Below are 21,287 nucleotides of genomic sequence, written 5' to 3'. Positions count from 1 at the left end.
TAATCCAAAATAGAATCCACATGGAAAAACTGTATTTTTTTTTTAAGATAAATTTTGATTCATACTCTGTTCAACACAATATGACATTATTTTTATTACATTTAAAATCAGCAAAAAAAAAGCAATTTTACAGATATTGACTATTTTTAAAAGACAAATTAAATATTGAAAAATGGTCAATTACTTTATTCCCTGCTTTGTTTTTTTAAACTCACAAAATCATAGAAAAACCTATGAGTTTACTGTCAAAAATCTCTGTTTTTACAGATTGCAATTCCTTAATTCCTTCTTTTATAATGTTTGTCGATAAAATGCAAAAAAAATACAATAATAAAAATAAATAAAATTGGCAATATATATATTTACAGATATTCTTTTTTAAAATTATGTATTAATTGAAAAATGGTAAATAACTTTAATTGCTGTTTTACAAATTTCCCTGTTTGATTAATTATAGTATTATTTATTCATATATTACATTAAATAATATTAANGGGAGAGAGAGAGAATTTAGTTTTTTTTTGTTTTAAATAAAAAAGGCTATTTGTTCGAAATACATTTGACTGGAACAGTTTTGAAGTACACTGTAAAAAAAAGATTTTTTTTTTTAAACAATTTACAGTTATTTCACTTGTTTTTTGCATAAAATAACAGGAAAAAAATGTAAAATGTTAAATTATTTTTAAAAAATCCAATAAAATAACAGGAAAACGTAATTAATGAATAAACAGTAATTTGCAAATGTAACTTTAAGAAAGTTTTTTGCAGATGGAAAATTTGTTACTAATCTGAGAAAGAAAAACACTGATTTCACAAATTATTATTACTATTTTACATGTAAAGACTGAAAAAAATCCTATAGAACCTTATTCCATGCTTGGCTAAAAGAAAAAGAAATAGAAACTGTAAATAGAGTCCACATGGAAAAACTGTAAAAAAAATAAATAAATAAATAAAAAATTTTGATTCATACTTAAAAAAAACAAAAAACTGTTTAACATAATATGACATTATTTTTTACCACATTTAAAATCAGCACAAAAATGGTCAATTACTTTATTCCCTGCTTTGTTTTTTTTTAACTAATAAAATAATAGAAAAACCTATTCGTTTACTGTCAACCGCTTAAAAAACAAACAAACAAACCTGTAAATAATGTCCACATCAAAAATCTCTATTTTAACAGATTAAAATTCCTTCTTTTATGTTTGACAATAAAATGTAAAAAAATAAATAAATAAAAATTGCAAAATATATATATATTTTTCAGATATTCTGTTTTTTAAAAAGAAAAATTATGTATTAATTGAAAAATGGTAAATAACTTTAATTGATATTTTCCAAATTTGCCGTTTTGATTAATTATAATATTAGTAAATATTGAGTAAAAGGAAAAGTACTAGTTAAAATGACTCACAGGTTGACTGTAAAACTGTACATAATGTCATAAGGATGTATATTAGTTCCTTTACAATGTGTGGTGGCAAATTTTTTCTGTATTTAAATATTTGCTGTTTACTTCTTTTATTTTTTTCTAGCACCCTTTTTACACTGTAAGCACTTTCAAGTTTGGACAAAAGCCAGAAATGGATGTTAAAAACAGATTTAAAACACTAGTAAAAAAATGAAAAACTGAGTATAAAGTGAAGCTTTTTCCTGTGTGCTGAATCAGTGCAGGCCAAACAGTAAACTGCTTTTGTCACTTTATCATTTAATTATGCAGGTTTGACTTCAAAGGAAACCATCAGGACTCGTATTGATTAAGCTCAATTCAGTAAAAGAAAACCAGTAAAGTTGAAGGTTATGCTTGTTTGATTGTCAGTTTAAATGACGCTCACAGGTCTGGAGAAGTGTTAAGGTGATAAAAACGTGCAAGAATAAGATGAGCGCCAAATGAAATGTCAGGATCTGAGGATTAAAACACTGTTAGTGGTTTGAGTTAGTCTGTAACGCCTCTGAACTAGAGCCAGTCGAACACGTTTGGGGGTATTTACACCTAGTAGCCCTTAAAAACATCTGTTTCATGTCTGAAATGCTGTTTTTGGTGCAAAATTTACCTCATTTTTTAAAAATAAAACCTCAAAATCGCGTTATTTTGGTGAAAATAAGCATAATCTTCAAACTGCTATTTCTTGAGAATCCATCATCAATTTTTGTTTTGACAGTTTTTTAATCCTCAGATTCTGACATTTGATTCTAATCTTTTCTTCTGCACCTTTGTATTACCTCACCAGACCACTCCTGTCGTGACACGTCCCTTTAACGAGCTCGTGGCCAGACTTTAGTCCTTCCCAGTCTCTAAACGTTACGGTGAAACAGCTCAAAGTTCTGGACAAAATGTTGGAATGTTTTGCTAAAAGCTGAAGCTCCTTTTGCTCCAAGTGCTTGGAGCACAAACACAAAAGTGACCTTGACATTTACAAACTGCATGAAAAGACATTTTAAATCCACTTTCAGAGCTTTAACGGGGGTGAATAACGTTCACATCCAGCTCAGATTACACGTGTGTGGGTCAGTGTCCTGCACGAGGCTGCAGCGGCGTGGGAACGACCGCCAACGCTTCACTTGGTTCGAGGTTCTTTGGAGGAGTCTGGACCTCAAGTTAAGACCTCAAATGAGAAACATACTTTGACTGGATGAAGAACCTGCTGAGCTTTGGCCCTCTGCAGCTGTTTTATGACGCCCAGCAGGGTTACATCACACTTTGCTTTTCAGGTTACGGTCATTTCTGTCTGGTTAATGTTTGATTATAACAACCTGAGTGACCTGCTGTAGACGGTCTGGAATAAATCTGCAGTTTTTTATTACGGACCAGAAGGAGAGTAGATGAAGTGCAGCTCTGAGGAGATGCAGGACGACTTTCTAAGAATTTGCGCCCACTGACCACAGTGCAGGTCCAGTCTGTGGATATCAAAGATCTAGTTTGACTTCTTCTCTACATTTTAAATCCTTTCACACAGCAGATAGACAACAGACATCCAGACACTCAGCGGTGCTTCACGGTAACCAAACCGCGTATTTACATCCTTTAAATGTCAGAAAGAGAACGCAGGAGTTTGGATCTCATCATATAATAGTCATAAAATAACCTGAAAGTACATTTATTATTTGTAGAAATGCAGGTTTTGGACATTATCATCATATCACTGTTTGCACTCCACACGGGGCTTTTCTACTTGACGTATTACATTTATTGGACATTTTTGTATATTTCTTATTGTTTATTTTTGTTTATTTATCTGTATTTATGGTGGTGGTAACTTTATCTTTGTGCAGTAACATTTCCCATTCCACATTTCCCCTTGGAGATTAATGAAGTATTTCTAGTCTATTATTTGCAGTTTTGGCTTTTCTTCTTTCTTTCTTCTTTAAAAAAAAAAAAAAAAAACAGTTAATGTAATTTTTCTTTTTTATTTACAGGTTTGGCCGTTTTGTTTGTTTGTTTGTTTGTTTTGTTTTTATGGTGGACAGTAACCTACTGAACTTTTTTCTGATTTTATTTGTTATTTTCTGTTTTTTTTAAAGTGTAAATTTATATTTTTTCAGTGGTTTTATCTGTATAAAACAAAAAGGAGAGCATATGTACAGTAACAGCAAATTGTGCAAAAACTACAGGTACAAACATTCATTTATACAGTTGGTTGGTTGAACAGAACTTCTTTTGAGTCGTCATAATTCAGAACCACTGATGCATTAATTGTGTTGTTTTCTTTGAGGCTAAACGTGCAGCAGGGATCAAATTAAACCAGAAAAACTGATCTACTTTGACTTTGAAAATCTTTAATGTCCCCGGAGGGCAACAGGAGAGTAAATATTTAAAATCGGTACAAAATGACTGCATTATATTGCTTTGTAAGTTAAAGTGTAACCTGGTGCCTAAACAGAGACATTTCCGGCATAAAGTGATGAAGAAAAGGCACAAATCGGTGCGTAAAAATCCACCAGAATGCAGGAAATTAAGTGTTTGATGCTCAAAAACCCAACAACTCTTACACTTAATGTGTCCCACCGATGTTTAAATGGAACCTGTGTTTTCTTTTACACAAACAATGTCATTTGCAGCGATAATTAATACAGAAAAGGCACAAAGCGGTGCGTAAAAATCCACCAGAAGCGTTTAACGTTAAATAATAATAATAATAATAAAATAAATCCTGCACTGAATGTGTCCCATCAATGAAACCTGAACACACAGATGGTTAGAGTCACCTGGTGTCGGACATTTATGTTTTCTTTTACACAAAGAATTACATTTTTAGTATGACTTCGCGCACAAAAGGTACAAACTGGTGCGTAAACATTCACCAGAATGCAGGAAATGTGGTGTTTGACGTTAAAAAAAAACACAAATAAAACAAATCCTGCACTCAACGTATTCCATCAATGTTTAAATGAAACTTGCACCCATGCATGCTAGGAGTCACCTGGTCGCTGATGTTTGTGTTTTCTTTTACACCAGGACATTATCGGTGTGAACTGACGCACAAAAGGCACAAAGCGGTGCGTAAAAATTCACCAGTAAGTGTTTGATGCCCAGAAACCAGCAACCCTTGCACTTAATGTGTCCCACCAATGGTTTAATGAAATCTGTACTCATGATTAAGAACATTTTTGTGTTTTCTTTTACACAAACAATGACGTTTACAGCGAGAACTGGTGCAGAAAAGGCACAAAGCGGTGCGTAAAAATTCACCAGAAAGCAGGAAATCTGGCGTTTGAGACTGAACCCCCACCAGACCACGTGCTCGGTGTGTGTCCCCCATTATTTGGATGCAACTTGTATTAAAATCCACCAGGTGTGTGTGTCTGTGCTCAGACCGTGTGCAGCCGCCGCAGGTTCCTTTAACGCGCTCAGAGGAGGAGTCACGCTGCGCTGCGGCAGCAAAGAGGCGTTTCTTCCACATGTCAAATGATTTTTAAGTGACTTTCAGCGTCGCCGAAAACTCTTCAACCGACGAGCTGCTGCCGTGTCGAGGATCCCGCTTCATCCACGCAATCATGTCGGACTCCATAAAAAACGTCGCGATATTTGGAGCCACGGGAATGACCGGGCTGGCGACGCTGCCGCAGGCGGTGACCGCAGGTGAGCACCGGGAATAAAACCAGAACAGAGTAGAACAGTGTGTGTGTGGCTAAAATGTCTGCATAGGAGTCCTTTAATGATCCTAACAGAGACTTTACATAATAACTGTATTAAACTGGAGTTTGCAGAACAGAAGAAATAAGTTTTTAGTATTTTATCCAAAGTTTTGATCCACTGGTCGGTTATTTATTTGCTCTAAAATCCAACCAGATAACAGTTTAGTTACATGACCACCTATACAAAGGTCACAGTTTGGGATAAACTTGAGCTCATGTGATTAATTTGTCCAATAAACAATCAGAAAGTTTCACCTCAGATTATTGATGGCAACAGAAATCTTTAATATATGTATTTTTAAAGTTAATTATTCACAATTTGAAATGAAAACCGTATTTCTGCTCCTGCAGCAACATGTAAACACGAAATGTCTGGTTAGAAACTTTTGTGATATTTGATTTTCTCATTGTTATCCAGTTGAATTACTCAATTTAATGCATTTTAAGATTCTCGCAGATCTCATGGGATGTTTTCTGTCAACAGGTTTCAGTGCTGGAACCTTTTAAACTCGAGTTTACTTCAGATTTAGTCACCATTTATTCGTAGATTCACATTTAAATGAGGCTTAAACCGTCGATCCCTGCAATCTTCAGTGAGTGTCCACTGTGGTCACTCGTATAAAATCACTCACACATGATTCACTTGATGAAGCAGCGTTTTCGTTTCCTCTCCTCCCGCTCAGCACGGTGCACAAAACTGTTGAGTCACGGTAGCCGTTACAGGCCGGCGTTTCGCTGAGTCACAGCAGCCTGTGAGGGAGCTGATAGTGGAGAAGCTGTTCACTATCTGGGCCTCGCAGTCGGGCTGGATCTCTGCAGCCAGATAAGGAACTCATTGTAGGAGCCTGTGGAGAAGACAAAGTAAATCATGCTGCTGGATTTAGGCCGAGTTTGTGCACAAAACAACCCCAACAGGTGGAAGTGACAGGTTGTTGTCACCCAAACAAACCCTGTCTGTCTGCTAGTGATGAGCTGGAGGCCACTCTTCCAGCGTTCCACGAGGTTGAGGGTTATCAAAACCAGAGAGATGCCTCCAACCTGCAGGGACACAAAGCTGCATTACAGACACGGCACATGTGTGGCTTATTCAGGAGAAGAAGTTTAATCCCTGCGTTTCCTCGGTCAGGATACAACGTGACGGTGTTGGTGCGAGATCCCGCCAAGCTGCCTGCAGACCACAAGGCCTCCAGAGTGGTGGTGGGCGACGTCCTCAACAAGGACGACGTGAAGAAGACGATGGAGGGCCAAGACGCCGTCGTCATCATCCTGGGCACCAGGAACGACCTCAGTGAGTTCAAACTGAAGCTACGACATACGGAAAGAAAACGTCTGTGATGTGTCTGTCAGCTCTGAATTGAAGGCACAATTTAGTTTCTACATCCTCGATTCATCAGTTTCTGTTTCCTGCTGACACACTTTCTGCCCTCTTGGAGTCATTAATTGTTGTTGTTGTTGTTGCTTCCATTACACAATTTTTCTCACCTTGAATGCTAAAGTTGCATAAGCGGCCACGCTCAGCTTACACAAGGAGGATTGTAGTTTTTTAAATTGTAGTTTCTTTAAAATGTTGTAATGACGTGAGACTTCCACTAGAGGTCGCTGTGAGACTTTAGCAGCAGATAGGACTGCATTGGATCTCACCTATAACAGATTTGTGATGTTCTGCTTTAGAACAAATGAGTTAATCTTTAAATATTTGCAAATATTACCTTTTATTATTTTTAAAAAATTAACGCTTTAACAGAAATTTGCTTAAATCTACTTCATAATAACTGCGTTTACTAACAATGGACTCTAGTTAAAGTTTATTTCTTATTTTATTCTCATTTTTTAAAATTCAGCCTTTATTCAACCTGGTCGTCTTTTTGAAGGGAAGCCGAGACAATTAAAAACAAACAACACGCAACAATATAAGTAAAATAAAAGCTAGATATCAGCAACAAGATCAAGAATTTGCATTATTGTAGATGCCAGGAAATCTCTCGTATGGGTTTTAAAAGATCCAAAGTTCCTTTAGATTCAATGTCCTACGTTTTCATTTTCTCCTGTAACAGAATAAACCAAACGTTCAGTGTGTCATCTTTGGTTAGTTTCATCCCTGGTCTGACTTGTGCTCCTCAGGTCCAACCACCATGATGTCTGAAGGCACCAAGAACATCCTGGACGCCATGAAGGCTCGAGGGATCCGCAAAGTGGTCGGCTGCATGTCAGGTACGACTTAGTCTGGGGGGAAAGGGTGACAAAGTGGGAGAAATGGTTAAAGTTTGGGGTTTTATGGTTGAAGAGAGTTTGTTTGTTGGTCTCTAAGACTTTGTTTGACAGGTTTTAATCATTTTTTTCGTCTTAGATTGATCGTAAAAGCCAATTAAAGCCAATAAAATGCATCAAGACAGACAGCTGGACGTGTGTTTCTGTTTCTTGCCTCTTCATCTTCTCTCCTCGTCCCGTTAAACTCTGCATCTCCGTCCTCGTCCCTCCCAGCCTTCCTCCTGTGGGATCGATCCAAAGTCCCTCCTCGTCTGATTCCCGTCACCGAGGACCACGAGCGGATGCACGCGGTGCTGAAGACGTCGGGGCTGGACTACGTGGCCGTGATGCCTCCTCACATCGGAGGTCAGTGGGACGTGACAAACCCTCCACGGAGCTCTCGTTGCAGCTGAAGTTTATTTCTGTCGAGTTTGTTTGATTGGAACAAAGAAAGCTGAAGATAAATGAGTGAAATTTTGTCTGGATGAACAGATTCAGGACATTATTTAAATTTGCTGACTAATAACCAGCCATTTATGATAGAAAACGTTTTTTAAATAGTTGTTTTACTTCATAAAACTACTTTAGGGGGGAAAAATGCATTGAGTAAAGTCTCTGCATTCGATTATTTAAATGTTAGGGGGCTTAAAAATGGATTAAAAGAACTTAATTTAGCCGTTACTTGTGTCTAATTAGTCTTTATCACTAATACAGGTCTTTAATAGTGAAGCAGACAATTTTACAAATGATAAATTCTCCTTGTTTGCTTTAACGAAGTTTGAATTAATCAGGTTTTGATGTTAGTTTTAAACATTTTAATGATATTTACTGTTATATTCTGCTGGTTTTCTGCCTCATTCATACATTTATTTATTTCCGACATGCCACGACACCATAAAAACGACAAAAAGAAGAAAAAAAATCACACAAAATGGCGAAAAATGCTTAAAGCTTGATGCTTATTTACATCTCAAGAAACCCAAACAAGCAGCCCTTTTCTTTTTTGTACATTTTCTCACATTGTTTTATAGTTTAAATTTCCTTTTTATTCAACTCTCCAGGAGGAACTTATTGAACATTATTCGAATCAATTAGACGTATTTTTTATTGGACAACATGCTGGTTTGTTCGTTACATCATGTTCTGCCCTTCTAGATGTTTATTTGTAATGTTTTTGCTGCATATAAAGTCGTATTATGTGTGTAAGTCGAGTATTTAAAACCCAGCGTGTCTTGCGTTTGTGTTCTTGATGTTGGGTTCGAACCGTCTTTTCATGACTCCTTTGAGACCCGTGTCTCTTTCCTACCAACTGAGCGAGAGCATTAATGTCTTATCGGTTCCCTGCAGGCGACCTGCCGCTGACGGAGCGCTACATGTCGGCGGAGAACATGCTGAAGGGAAGAGCCATCTCCAAACACGACCTCGGACATTTCTTCGTCAAGTGTCTGTCCACCACCGAGTGGGACGGCAAGACTGTGGGAGTGTGGGGAGACTACCAGTGATTCTGACCCGCGACCGAGTGCTGATTGATAAATGAAGGAAAGATTTACATGCAAACTACGTACAGTGTTGTTTTCTTTATGAACCATCTGAGCCGTTTTCCCTTTTAGTGATTCTGATTGAGCAGCTTCTGCTTCCTGCTGGATTTTTCTACTAATTCTGCTGAAGACATTTTAAAAACCTGCACCGCCGCTGCTGCTTTACATGCTGATGTTTTGTTTCCTGTGATACAGTTTTCAACACATTTTTAAAGCTGTTATTAACAAGACTTTTGTACGAAAAAGTGGAAAGTTGTACAAAAGATTGTGCTGAAAGAATAAAGTGAGTGAACGTAAAGCTGCAGGTTGTTTGTTGTTTGCAGCATCTGTGTCCACACATTCATCTACAACTACATCCATCCATCATCTATACACCGCTTTATCCTCACGAGGGTCGCGGGGGGGGGCTGGAGTCTATCCCAGCTGACTCAGGGTGAAGGCAGGTTCACCTGGACAGGTAACCAGTCTATCACAGGGCTACACTTAGAGACAGACAACCAAGCACACTCACATTCACACCTACGGACAATTTAGAATCACCAATTAACCTCAACATGTCTTTGGACTGTGTGGGAGGAAGCCGGAGAACCCGGAGAGAACCCACGCTGCACGGGGAGAACATGGAGACTCCACGCAGAAAGATCCCAGGTGTCCTCACCGGGACGTGAACCAGCGACCTTCTTGCTACCAACTGCGCCACCTTGCAGCCCTAAATATATATATATATACACACAGTCATCCTCAGATGTATCACCATTAAAGAAGGAGAAAAAAAACAACTGAAATAAGTTGAAATTGACAAAAGTGATACTAAATAAAAATGTAATGAACATCATGACGTTGCTTCTGAATTGTGGTTCAACAGAAATATAAAAAAAACAAGCCCGATGGGACCCATAAACTAATATTTAGTTAAACAACTCTTTGAGCCAATCACTGCCATCAGGTGTTTTCTGTGACAGGTGTTTGGATTTCACTGCTCATCAGCAAAGGGCTCCAATTTGTTCAGGACAGTTTTTATTTTATTTTTTTAAATTATTCTTTTCAACCACAATTCAAAAGCTGCTCCGTGTTTTACTAGAAGTACAGTTTGGCCATCACCTGCAGGACGATGGAGGGCATGGGGGGCTCCGGTGATCTTCTCGGCTGCTCTGACTGTTTCTGTCCTGCAGTGTGGCTGCTCCAAACCACACAGTGATGGAGCTGCACAGGACAGCTTCAATGACGGCGGTGTAGAGCTGAATCAGCAGCTCCTGTGGCAGACCGTGTCTCCTCAGCTGTTACAGGAAGTCCATCCTCTGCTGAGCCTTTCTGAGGATGCAGCGGATGTTCTTCTCCCACTTCAGGTCCTGGGTGATTGTCGTCCCCAGGAGCTTGAAGGCCTCTACAGCTGATACAGGGCTGCTGCTGATGGAGAGGGGGAGTAGTGGTGAGGGCTGTCTCCTGAAGTCCACTCTCATCTCCACAGTCTGGAGCTTGTTCAGCTCCAGGATGTTCTGGCTGCACCAGAACACCAGCCGCTCAACCTCCTGCCGATATACAGACTGGATCAGGCTGATGAGTGTAGCGTCGTCTGCAAACTTCAAGAGTTTGACTGCTGGGTGCTTGGAGGTGCAGTCGCTGGTGTAGAGCAGGGGTGTCCAGTCCTGGTCCTTGAGAGCCCCTATCCTGAATGTTTTAGATGTTTCTCTCTTCCAACATGAAATGATCAGCTCATCATCAAGCTCTGCAGAAGCCTGATAACGATCCTGATCATTTGAATCAGGTGTGTTGGAAGAAGGGAAACATCTAAAACATGCAGGACTGTGGCCCTCCAGGACCAGGATTGGACGCCCCTGGTGTAGAGGGAGAAGAGAAGTGGAGCCAGGACACACCCCTGGGGGGCGCCAGTGCTGACAGTCCAGGTTGAAGAGATGATGTCTCCCATCCTCACCTGCTGACTCCTGTCTGTCAGGAAGCTGGTGATCCACTGACAGATGGATGGAGACACATTGAGGAGGGAGAGTTGGGTGGAGAGGATTCCAGGGGTGATGGTGTTGAAATCCGAGCTGAAGTCCATAAACAGGATCCTTGCGCAACTCCCAGGGCCATCGAGATGTTGCAGGATGTAGTGCAGCCCCAGACTGACTGCATCATCCGCTGACCTGTTTGCCCGACAGCCAAACTGCAGGGGCTCCAGCAGAGGACCTGCTATGGACCTCAGGTGGCTCAACACCAGTCTCTCAAATGACTTCATGACCACAGATGTCAGAGCCACTGGTCTGTAGGCATTCAGTCCTGAGATGGAGGGTTTCTTGGGTATGATTGTGGAATGTTTGAAGGTAGAGGGAACTTCACATTGTTCCAGGGACCTGTTAAAGAGTCCTGGTGAAGACTGGAGCCAGCTGGTCAGCACAGGCTTTCAGACAGGAGGGAGACACTCCGTCTGGTCCTGGTGCTTCCTTCATGCACTGTGAGTGTGACGGGCGGGAGGGGCAGTTTGGGGTGCAGTCTGAGGTGTGACAGGGCTTGTAGGTGTGGTTGTGTTATGGATGAGAGGTGGGCTGTGGAGGGTGTGAGGTGTGAATGTGTCCCTCTCAAACAGGCAGCAGAAGGAGCTGAGGTCGTTGGCCAGGTCTTTATTTGCCTCAGCAGGGGGGATGATCTCCTGTTGGTGATGTGTTGAAGGCCTCTCCACACTGAAGCAGGGTCGTTAGCTCAGAACCGGTTCTTCTGGTTCTCAGAGCAGCTCCTCTCAGCCACTCTGATCTCTTTGCTCAGTGTGTTTCTGGCCTTCTTAAACAGGTCTCTATCCCTACTCCTGTAAGCCTCCTCCTTGGCATGGCGGAGCTGTCACAGTTTGCTGGTGAACCATGGCTTGCTGTTGTTGAAGGTCCTGAAGGTTCTGGTTGGCACACACATGTCCTCACAGAAACTGATGTAAGCAGTCACAGTGTCTGTCGGGTCATCCAGGTTGTTGTTGGCAGCTTCAAAAACACTCCAGTCTGTCCAGTCAAACCAGACTGGTAGTTCCTGCTTTGCCTCGGTGGTCCATTTCCTCACAGTTTTCCCAACAAGCTTTGCAGATGTTAGTTTCTGCCTGTACGTGGGAATCAGATGGACCATGACATGGTCAGAGTGTCCCAGTGCAGGGACGCAAGGGACGGGGTTTCACTGCATGGCCAAAGGTGAGAACACCTGTCCAAAAATGACTCTGAAAATGAACCATAACAGTGATTAATTTCTTCAAAATCTCTTGAAATGAAAAGTAGCTGATGTCGAATAGGGGGGGAAAGTACACCTGCATGAAAAGGTAACACTGCTATAACATGAGACTTTTTTATTTGTTGTTGAATAAATAAACATAGAAGATTTTAAAGAAATTGGCAATAAATATCTAGAAATGTCATTTACGCTGCAGCAGGTGAAGTGTGGCAGGATGTAATAGTGGTTAGTGCTGCTACACTTCTCCTCATGTGAGCGTGTCTTGTGTAAAAGGACGAGCAGTCAGTCAGATGAGCAGCATGTGTAGCTGTTGTGCAACTCCCTCTGACTGAACGCTGTCAAGCTCACGAACATATCAGCAGAACCCGGTGACTTCTGCCTTCCAAAATAAAAGGATGACATGTGGAGGTCATGCAGGGTTTGAGTGGAAGAGTTGCACACAGTTGCCCTCATTTTACAGAACACAGCAGTTCCAGTCGTTATTACTTAATAAAAGCCCGTATTTTACATTACAGCTGACTTATTTTCAAAATAGCGGCATTCAGAAAATGTCAACGCAACAGTGCAGAAGCGCGCCAAGTATTGCTTTATTTTGAAGGAAGCTGCAGGAAGTCCGCGTGCTTCTCGTTGACTTGACTGTTTCCGGGCAGCAGAGGAGGAGTTTGGGATGTTTTTTTCAAACCGGACTCGCTGTACTTCATGTGGTTTCAAGTCAGATGATAGAATTAAAAACTGAAACCGCAGACTCTGGCATGTTGTTGATTTACGACAGGGCAGGTCGAGTTCACTGAACGGTTTTTTTTTTTTGACTCCCGTTTGGCTGCTGCTGCTGCTGCTTTCAGGTAAATATCAAGTCTCCTCTGCTTGAAACATAAGGACAACCGCGTTTCACTTCAGTTAAAATTACCTCCGCTGTGTACGTGTGGCATCCAGTTGTTTTTATTTTCTTGCGCAGCTCTGTTTTTGTTTCGTTATTATTTTGAAACTGCTCGTAAAATATGCACGTTTTGTTTTCGTTTATCGATTTTTTTTTTTTTTTTTAGAAGTATTTAACTGATTAGAAACCTCATCCAGTAAAACTTGTACTGCTATTTTTAATCACGCATTTGTACTAAAAAAAAAAAAATCAATACAGGGACGGAAATCCCTTTTTTCTGTCGGTGATGTAATCATTTAGGAATTAGTGCTATGCAAATTACATAATAACAAACTGTCTGGTTTGAGCGGTTATAATGACGGTATGGGTTAAATTACACGTTTGTATTTTATTTAAAAAATAATATTTATGTTATCGTTGCTAAACAAGTAACTTACCGCGTATTTAAAGCTTTTATTTAAATAGAAAAACCCTGTGATGGAATGTAACGCAGCTAAACTCCATTACCCATGATGCCTTTCTACTTCCGGTCTCCAACTGTGAGCTCATTGGCGTAAAACTCAAATCACAGGCGGGAGAGGAGCGAGCCGGTTAGCACAACTCGGCTAGACTTAAAGCGAAATAGCCGTCTTGAACCGTTATTTAATCGCTTAATTTAATTCCTGAGTAAAAATAGTTTGACGGTAAATTGCTTCGTTGAGCCGAAAAGGAGGAAGAAAGAAAGAAAAGAAAAGAAGAAAAAAAACAGCGATCACCGAAGGAGAGACGGGAAGTGATTCAACAGGTCGGTTTGCTTCATGTCTGACTTTCTGTGAATGTTTAAACTTTAGCGTGTAGCTCGGCAGATTTGCTACGATGCTTTTGTTTTTTGTTTTTTTTAACCTTCTTTAATCGAGTAAATTCGTGTCACTGTAAGTTGATTTACTCTGTCTTTTCGGCGGAGAGAGTTTTTTCCCTCCTCCACGGTGAAGCCAACGTTACAACCCCCATCCTGCATATGAAATGAGCTGCTGGCGACTCGGGCGCAAAACCTCCATTAAAGCTCGATTCAGAAAACACTGTTGGTTTAGTTTTACAGCATTATCTAAACGCTCTTTGTCAGTTCTTTAAAGAAAAAAAAAGTAAGCAGCAAGTCCATTTAAATACATTTAAACACCGGCGTTGTCTTACCTGTGCCTTAGTCACGTGTTTACCTTTAAACGTTTCAGGTGTTTTTTTGGATAATAAGCAAGAAAGTCCTCCTGTTTCTTGTAAATCCTTAGTTTTCTTCCTGTTAATTTATTGAATTAGATTAGATAGAACTTTATTGATCCCTTTGGTAGGGTACCTCAGGTAAACTGTTGTACTAGCAGCAACACAACATTAGTAAAAATAATAATAATAATAATAATAACAATGGAAACACTAACAGTACCAAAGTGCCAAAATATTGCACACAGTCCGGTGATAGAGCATGATGCTCTATCTCACCCCAATGTCCTCACCCCTCCTCTCCCCACTTGCTGCTCCTCCTCCTCCCCAGCTCAGAGTTGACCAGTTTGATGTTTCGGGGGACAAAGGAGTTCTTGGTCATCTAGTCTAATCAGTGCATATCACTTTATCACTCTGTTCTTCTGTATTCTGTTTGTAAAGTCTCCTGTCAGTTAGATTATACCCTGATTAGGATGAGGTACAAACTTTATGAATCCCAAAAGGAAATCAGCAACTTCTGGACTATCTGTGCTGTTGTGCACCAACTCCCACATAAATAAATACATTCTAAAGTAGTAAAAACTCAGTGTAATGTCTGGACACAGCACTATGTAAAATAAAGTAAAAATTAACGGTTTATTCATTTCTTTGCAGTTTAAGGATGATCCCGAGGGGCCAGAAGCGTAAATTCCCGCTAGACGACGAGGACGTTTCAGACAGAACCAGTCCCAACTGGGAGACCCAGCGGCAGTTTGTGTTCTCGGTTTCCCTGAGCAAGTATCAGCGCAGCCAGGAGTTAGTGGAGCCCAGCCTGCGGAGGTCAGTTCTGATCGCCAACACTCTGCGGCAGGTCAGCCTGGAGGCTTGCGGGTTGCCATCTGCAGTCGAGGAGGCGGCAGCGCAGCAGCAGCAGCAGCAGCCTCCTTTTAGCTCCTCATCTGCACTCCAACAGAAACAGCAGGAGGGCGTTTCCACTGGACAATACAACTGTGTGGGAACGGTTCACGGCAACCACTTGGGTCCTATCAGCTACCCGATGCCGTCTTTAAACTACTCGTCAAATTGTGCTGCAGGTACGTCTCCAGCGTGCCACTCGAGTCAATCAAACGTCCCCATGAGTGTAGAGGAGGAAGATGAGGAATGGGGCTCCATGTCCCCAGATTCTGATCTCTCCCTGTCGGCTGCCATTGCCTCCATTCTCTCGGCACTGGAGTCGACCATCGACGGGAGCCCTCAGGCGGCTCCGCGGACGCCTCTCAGGTCCTTGGAGAACCTGCCGGGGTCCTTCGATGGAGGCGTGTCGTGGGAGAAGCAGGGGGTCCGAGACCAGAGCTGGGAGCAGCAGGACCAGTGCCGGGTCGGAGACAACAGCGCCGAGCTGATGAGGTCCAGCTACCTCAGTGATCTCACCATGGAGGAGCTGCTCCAGGACATAGACATGTCCCTGCTGGAGAGGGACCTGGGGGTGCTGAGGAACGGCGGAGACGGATACCAAGCTGGGGATGATTTCCTCCAGTTCCTGCCGCCCTTCTCCCCCCCCTTGGCCTCCTCGCATCCCAGCTCCTTGTCTTTCAACCCGAGCCTGAAGTGCCTGCCGTCGTTCTCCTCCTTCAGCCCTTCATCTTCCTCTTCCTCGTCCGCCCTCTCCTTGCCGATGTCCTCTCAGAATCTAGTGAGAGACGGATTTGAGCTGGAGAACCTGATGGAGATCCTGGTGGAGTCCTGATTACCTCAAACTCCATCCTAATCTGAACTGAGTGAGTGGACACAGACTGAACATTTGCGTCGGACCGTCGAGCACAATGACTGTTTTTATAAACTGCTCTGAGAAATCGTGCATTATCAGATTTGGAGATGTGGGGAAAAGACGGAGAAGTCTCGTGCAGCTTTTAGTGAAAAACTAATGGTTTTGGTGGAGTCACAGTTAAAGCTGCGTGGGTCGCAGCCGCTGTATTTTTGATGACTAAGCAGTGACTCAGCGGATCATGAACCAATGAGCGGCGCTTTACTGTCAGTGTGACTCAGCTAATTGGAGCGAATGGCGGGAGGGACCGGGTTTACACAACATGGTTTATTCAGCAAAAAAAAAAGTTTACAGGCAATTATCAGGTGTGGTGCCTCAGCAGCGTGGCTCCGAAATGTGTCACAGCTTCAGTTAACCTGCATTTGTACTGGACTTCCTGAATTAGGGGGTCTGGACGACGTAAAAAAACGAGCCGTTTACTAATTTCTGCAGTGGGCTGAACTTATGGCTGACAAATTCTGTGTGAAATGAGAGATCTGAGAATGTGATTGAAGCAGGTGTTGGAAGCAGAACGTATGAAACACTAATGTTATGGATCCAATCTTCTGTGAAGACATGCCTTAATTTCATATTTATCAAAGAGTTGTAGGAGAAGGAATGACGGTGGATGCTGAGGTCAGAGTTTCAAACAGTGGGAGCGCCGAGGAAAGGTGCTGCCAAACATTTTTGTATTTATGTCAGGTGGTCTGGCCAGAAGAAAATATTTATAAGAACCAATACTTGTGTTTCATTGCCAAACGCCGTCTTATTCTAAAGGCGGAAACAAGTGAAACTAGAAGTAGTTTTTGTGTGAAAGGTTTCCTCTGACAGGAAACGCAGTGCCAGGTGTCCGTTCTGAACGGCTCCCTGCACAGTTTCATGTCTGTCAGCGGACGCTAAGAGCCTCTACAGTACTGTGATTGTACACAAAACATCCTCACGAGCTTGAACGCGACGACGCCACAGAGTTTCGTCCCGTCGGCTCCACCACTATGCAGCAGCTTCTGTTGTACCGATGGGTGGGCGTCGTGCCTTGAGCCACATTGGCTGATTGAATCCGCCGCAGTCCGCCCTGCGAGCGATTCGTCCACCAGCTTGTTTTAACGTGCGTCACGTGTTTCGTCTGGTTTCCGTTTACAGTATTGCACTATGTCAATAATTTGTAAGGATCGAGTGTTACCTATTTATTCAGGAGTGACATTACAGGTGAGATATTGTTCCTTCTGAGCACAAAGTGAAACCCGACCGTTGTTCCGTTGTCGTTTTTTTAAAAAACGTAGCAGATGTTTTAAACTTTGCCGGCTGCAGACCAGCATTTAAAACCAACACACGCCTGTTGGTCTGGTTTTTGCACATTTATATCTGGTTTGTGGATGAAAGTCGCCTTTTATGCAAACGGAGGTTTCAAACTTTTTACAAACGGCATATTCTGAGAACAAGATGTGTAATTTAATGTGAAACCACACGGACAAATCACTAATGGTGTCGGATACACCATCATGGCAGTAAGTTTATTTTGTTTTCCTCTACGAATACTTTAATGGTTATGTTTTAAAAATGCAGGGCACAATGCTCATATATTATGTGACTTTTTTTTAATGAAAACATTTGTTTACCTGTTCAATGCTTTCAATAAAATGAATAAAGAACAACGAGCTTTGTTTTCATTGTTAAATACTTCTTAGAGGACATTTTACTAGAGAAGAAGATTGATGAAATAGTGCCAAAAAAAATGCACACAAGCTGCACTTTAGTTGCTGTATTTTCATTTAAGACTCTGATGATAAGCTTTTCTGCTGTATTTTGAGAATCATGAAGGTATCTGAGGTTGTGAAATACATTTTAAGGTGATGCTAACTCATACTTCTGATCAGATTCACTAAATCTCTTCACCAGCGGTCTGCTCTGGTGTTTGAACACAGCCCTGACTCTGTAGATGGAAAACTAAACACTAATCCAGGTGCACAGGACAACACCTGTTTAGAAACCTACAAATAATACAAACACACAGCTTCATCGATAGTTCACACAGTACAAATATGAAACTATGCCACTAAAAAAACACACGTTATCCTGGAGAAACCGATGCAGCATTTGATGAACACAACGCAGCCCACCTCGCTGAGTTTTAAATATCGACAAGTTCTACGTAGAAACGTGTTTTAAAACGCATGCAAATTTACATTTTATCGCACAGACTATCTGCCTGGACACAAGAACGACGTGAACGTGAGGATATAATACAAGTTTCTCTTTATTGTATGATTGTCAAGGCACAACGACGACACACACACACAAACACAGACAGACTTTTGTTTTTACAGTATCAGATATAATGTTAATTTCAATGTTCGCCTCGGTTTTGCCATTAAAGTGCATTTCAAGTAAGAAGAAATCCAGATGTTGTAACGGACACAGAGCAGGCTGTGTTTGGTTTCCCATTAAAATGAATCACGCCCTCGATTACCACAAAAAAAACAACAACACTTGCTTCTCTTCATTTAAACCCTTTTACCCTATTCGCTGCTGTTTCTGGAAACTGCACTACCACACACGGACACCAGGGGGCAGCACCACAACGCAGGAGGAAAACGGTGCTCGAATGTGGGTTTGGTGCGTCTCAAAGCTGCTATTTTAACTCGTGAGGTCTGATAAATTTAGAAAAAAACACGCCCCAGGTGAGTGACGCCCCTGTTGTTCGGCAGAAATCCACATTTGAGGAAACGGTTAAAGCTGCACAAAGGTCATTTCTCGCTAAAATCTTGATGGCAAACAGTCTGGAGGGATTTTATCCAGGAATACGAAGGCACTCAAAGGTGTAAAAAAAAGGTTTAGTTTGGAGCACATGAAGACGACGTTTGTTAGTCCGAACAGCAACGTGACAGGAAAACAAAAAGTTTTTGGTTTTGGTTTGAGCTCTTCATCCTGAAGCTGTTGAAGAGGACTCAGAACATCTGTGCGTGTTTCTCGTTAGTTTGGTCCTTTTTATGTATATATATGTGCAGAAAGTGGTGCGACAACCCACCAGGACAGTTTGATGTTTCTCCCTCATAGGACTGAATCTTAATTCCTCGTTATTATTATTATTATTATTATTACTACTACGCCGCCGCCGCCTCCTCTCTGGATGGAAAAATGAAGATTCAGCCCACCGGCAGAGCTTCTTCAGCCCTTGTTGATGGTGTTGTACGACGGCTGCGATCCCGGGTCCAGGGGTCTGCTGGCGGCTTTCTCCGTCGGCTGAGGCGGCGTCCGGTCTTCCCGGTCCACGATGGGCTCGCGGTCCTCGTCCACGTCAGACTCCTCGCAGCGGGGCAGCTGCAGGAAGGAGGTGAGGCCGTGCAGGTCGGACATCTTGTGGAAGGTCCGCAGCAGCAGGTACATCATCATGAGGCCGACGAACAGGTAGACTGGAGGGAAGGCAGAGACACAGTGAGGTCGTTTGATCAATTAAACTGAGCGGCGAGCTAGTTTTAACGAAGGAAAGTCGTACCTGAGGCTGAAACATGGCACGAATCAGAAGATTTGGGTGAAAATTCTCCTCAAATGAAATGAAATGAAATGACACTAAACTGAACTAACCAACATAGAAAATCTGTTATCTGCTGTAGGTTTTACAGATATTAGAGGAAAAAGGTGCTCGGGGTAATTTGGAAATGAGTTTGTCAGTGATTAATGCAGCACATGTAGCAGAGAACACGTCAGTGCTGAGCAGACGGTGCTGCAGAGTCGAGTTTATTTTATTTATTCAACCAGGTTAAATAGATAAATGAATGAAATAAACTGGACTCTGCAGCCGAGTGGAGTCTTTGTGCTCATTTGCCAACTCAAAACAAAAAAAAAATTAGATCATCATGAAAAAGTTTTCCCATCAGTTATTTAAGAAAGTGAAATGTTCATATATTCTAAAGTTATTACATGAAAAGTGAACTCCTTTGAGCCTTTTTAGCGTTATAATTTGGTTTATCGCTCATGAAAATCCAAAACCCAGTGTCTCAACTTGGTAGAATATTAATTAAGATCAAACGATGGATTTAAAAGACACAAAGTCTGAAAAGTATGTTCATTTACACGCGTACCTTGTGGTTAATTTGGTCAAAATCAAAACATAAAAAGCTTGAAATATGTAATTTTACGTGAAATGAATATAGAGTGTAGGGTAGTTTACTGTATTGAATAAAATTGAAGTTTGCATTTTTTTTTATGCAGACTAGTAGTTAATGGTCAATGACTCCATCAATTTCTCTTTTCAGTCTAACTTTAGTATATAATGATGTCATCTGTATATCTGTCAATATATTGATCAATATCATATTTTTTGCCACCAAATCCAGCTGAGCTCTAACTGACACGCAAGCAGCTCAAACACACTGATCGTTAATGTGGAAAAAATGACACACAAATGCTGGAACAAGAATCCATCCAAACACAATCTAACAATAGAAGCATATAGAACACGTAGAACCTTTCATTTGCCAAACCGTTTTGTCTTCATCAACAGAACAGCAGCTGGAAGACAAACGTGGACTAACGAGGGTCCGCCGTGATTACTGGTGGAATGAACTCCGTTTGTCTGGGCTGGTGGGCCGCATCGTGCCAAGAATGGGAAAAAAAAAAAGGCCTCATATTTGGAGTGCAGGCATGAATCTGAATCAGCTGAGAAACTGCAGCAGGATGCAGAGAATCTCCAAAAAAACCTTTACTTGCAGGTTTTCATGTTTTTTGCATTTGGATTGAAGCGACATGCATCGTAGGAACTCATCTGTTTTCCCCATTTGACTTGCACTAAAAAAACAAAATAAAAAGTGGAATTGTTGCTATTTTAGTGAATCCATTTACCAAAAATAAAGGAGGACAAAAGTGCCCTCGAGTCGGTGGCGAAGGTGAAATCAAAATCTGCTCCACATTTGTTATTTCTGCTCCGATTGCTGCGTTTGCCTTGAAGCAGAGCCGCGTGCTTCCCCTCCGTCACACGGGTCCATTAAAACGACTTCAGAACCACAGTTCAGCTCCTGGACGGGAGTCTGTCGCCGCGCAAGTGGGCCATCGCTTCCAGGAGAACAGTTTGGGATTACAGAGGCTCCACAGCTCCCAGTTTGTAGTAAAAGCGTGGAGGGGAAGCCCACTCTGGTTATACGTCAGAGCAGCTTTGAGCCTTTTACAACGACAGGTTTTAATCATAGACTGTATAAAAGATGGACGTAGCAACCGGCCCTGAAAGTGTCAAAAACCTGCAATATCACTACGTCCACTAGTCCTGGCTCCAAAAAGCCCTGGCTCCCATAGACTGGAATTGGAAAAGAAGTGA

The 21,287-nt window shown here is 41.6% G+C and overlaps 3 protein-coding genes across 4 annotated transcripts in view; 2 read left to right on the top strand and 1 right to left on the bottom strand.

Annotated features, from left to right (window-relative positions):
* Positions 1–4,907: 4,907 nt before the first annotated feature.
* blvrb (biliverdin reductase B) lies at positions 4,908–9,222 on the top strand. Its single transcript, XM_008291102.1, has 5 exons — positions 4,908–5,083; positions 6,266–6,427; positions 7,261–7,350; positions 7,621–7,752; positions 8,734–9,222. Exons 1-5 carry the CDS (start codon positions 4,999–5,001, stop codon positions 8,886–8,888), a joined length of 624 nt encoding a protein of 207 aa, XP_008289324.1. The 5' UTR covers positions 4,908–4,998; the 3' UTR covers positions 8,889–9,222.
* Positions 9,223–12,948: 3,726 nt separating this feature from the next.
* Positions 12,949–17,219, top strand: sertad3 (SERTA domain containing 3). 2 transcript variants are annotated; one of them, XM_008291101.1, is made up of 2 exons: positions 12,949–12,970; positions 14,851–17,219. In XM_008291101.1, the coding sequence occupies exon 2, from the start codon at positions 14,858–14,860 to the stop codon at positions 15,920–15,922; it is 1,065 nt and encodes a 354-aa protein (XP_008289323.1). In that variant the 5' UTR covers positions 12,949–12,970; positions 14,851–14,857; the 3' UTR covers positions 15,923–17,219. The 2 variants fall into 2 exon arrangements, with proteins under 2 accessions (XP_008289323.1, XP_008289321.1); XM_008291099.1 differs by lacking the exon at positions 12,949–12,970 and adding an exon at positions 13,174–13,789.
* Positions 17,220–18,214: 995 nt separating this feature from the next.
* The window catches only part of kcnk6 (potassium channel, subfamily K, member 6), an 18,619-nt gene continuing 15,546 nt past the window's right edge, over positions 18,215–21,287 (bottom strand). The window contains exon 3 of the mRNA XM_008291098.1: positions 18,215–19,389. Coding sequence (XP_008289320.1) covers positions 19,145–19,389 — 245 coding nt within the window. The 3' untranslated portion in view covers positions 18,215–19,144. The remainder of the gene's footprint in view (positions 19,390–21,287) is intronic.

Source organism: Stegastes partitus, unplaced genomic scaffold (assembly GCF_000690725.1).
Source record: "Stegastes partitus isolate 25-593 unplaced genomic scaffold, Stegastes_partitus-1.0.2 Scaffold717, whole genome shotgun sequence".
Taxonomy (NCBI): Eukaryota; Metazoa; Chordata; class Actinopteri; family Pomacentridae; genus Stegastes; species Stegastes partitus.
Note: the sequence above shows the minus strand (reverse complement) of the source record. Positions and strands in the feature narration are given on the sequence as shown.

What these genes read in the sequence shown, in the direction of transcription:
- sertad3 (XM_008291101.1), top strand. Translation starts at nt 14,858, where the DNA reads ATGATCCCGAGGGGCCAGAAGCGTAAATTCCCGCTAGACGACGAGGAC.
- blvrb (XM_008291102.1), top strand. Translation starts at nt 4,999, where the DNA reads ATGTCGGACTCCATAAAAAACGTCGCGATATTTGGAGCCACGGGAATG. An exon ending in GCCGCAGGCGGTGACCGCAG is followed by an intron (nt 5,084 to 6,265) that starts GTGAGCACCGGG and finishes TTCCTCGGTCAG; the next exon opens with GATACAACGTGACGGTGTTG. An exon ending in GATGCCTCCTCACATCGGAG is followed by an intron (nt 7,753 to 8,733) that starts GTCAGTGGGACG and finishes GGTTCCCTGCAG; the next exon opens with GCGACCTGCCGCTGACGGAG.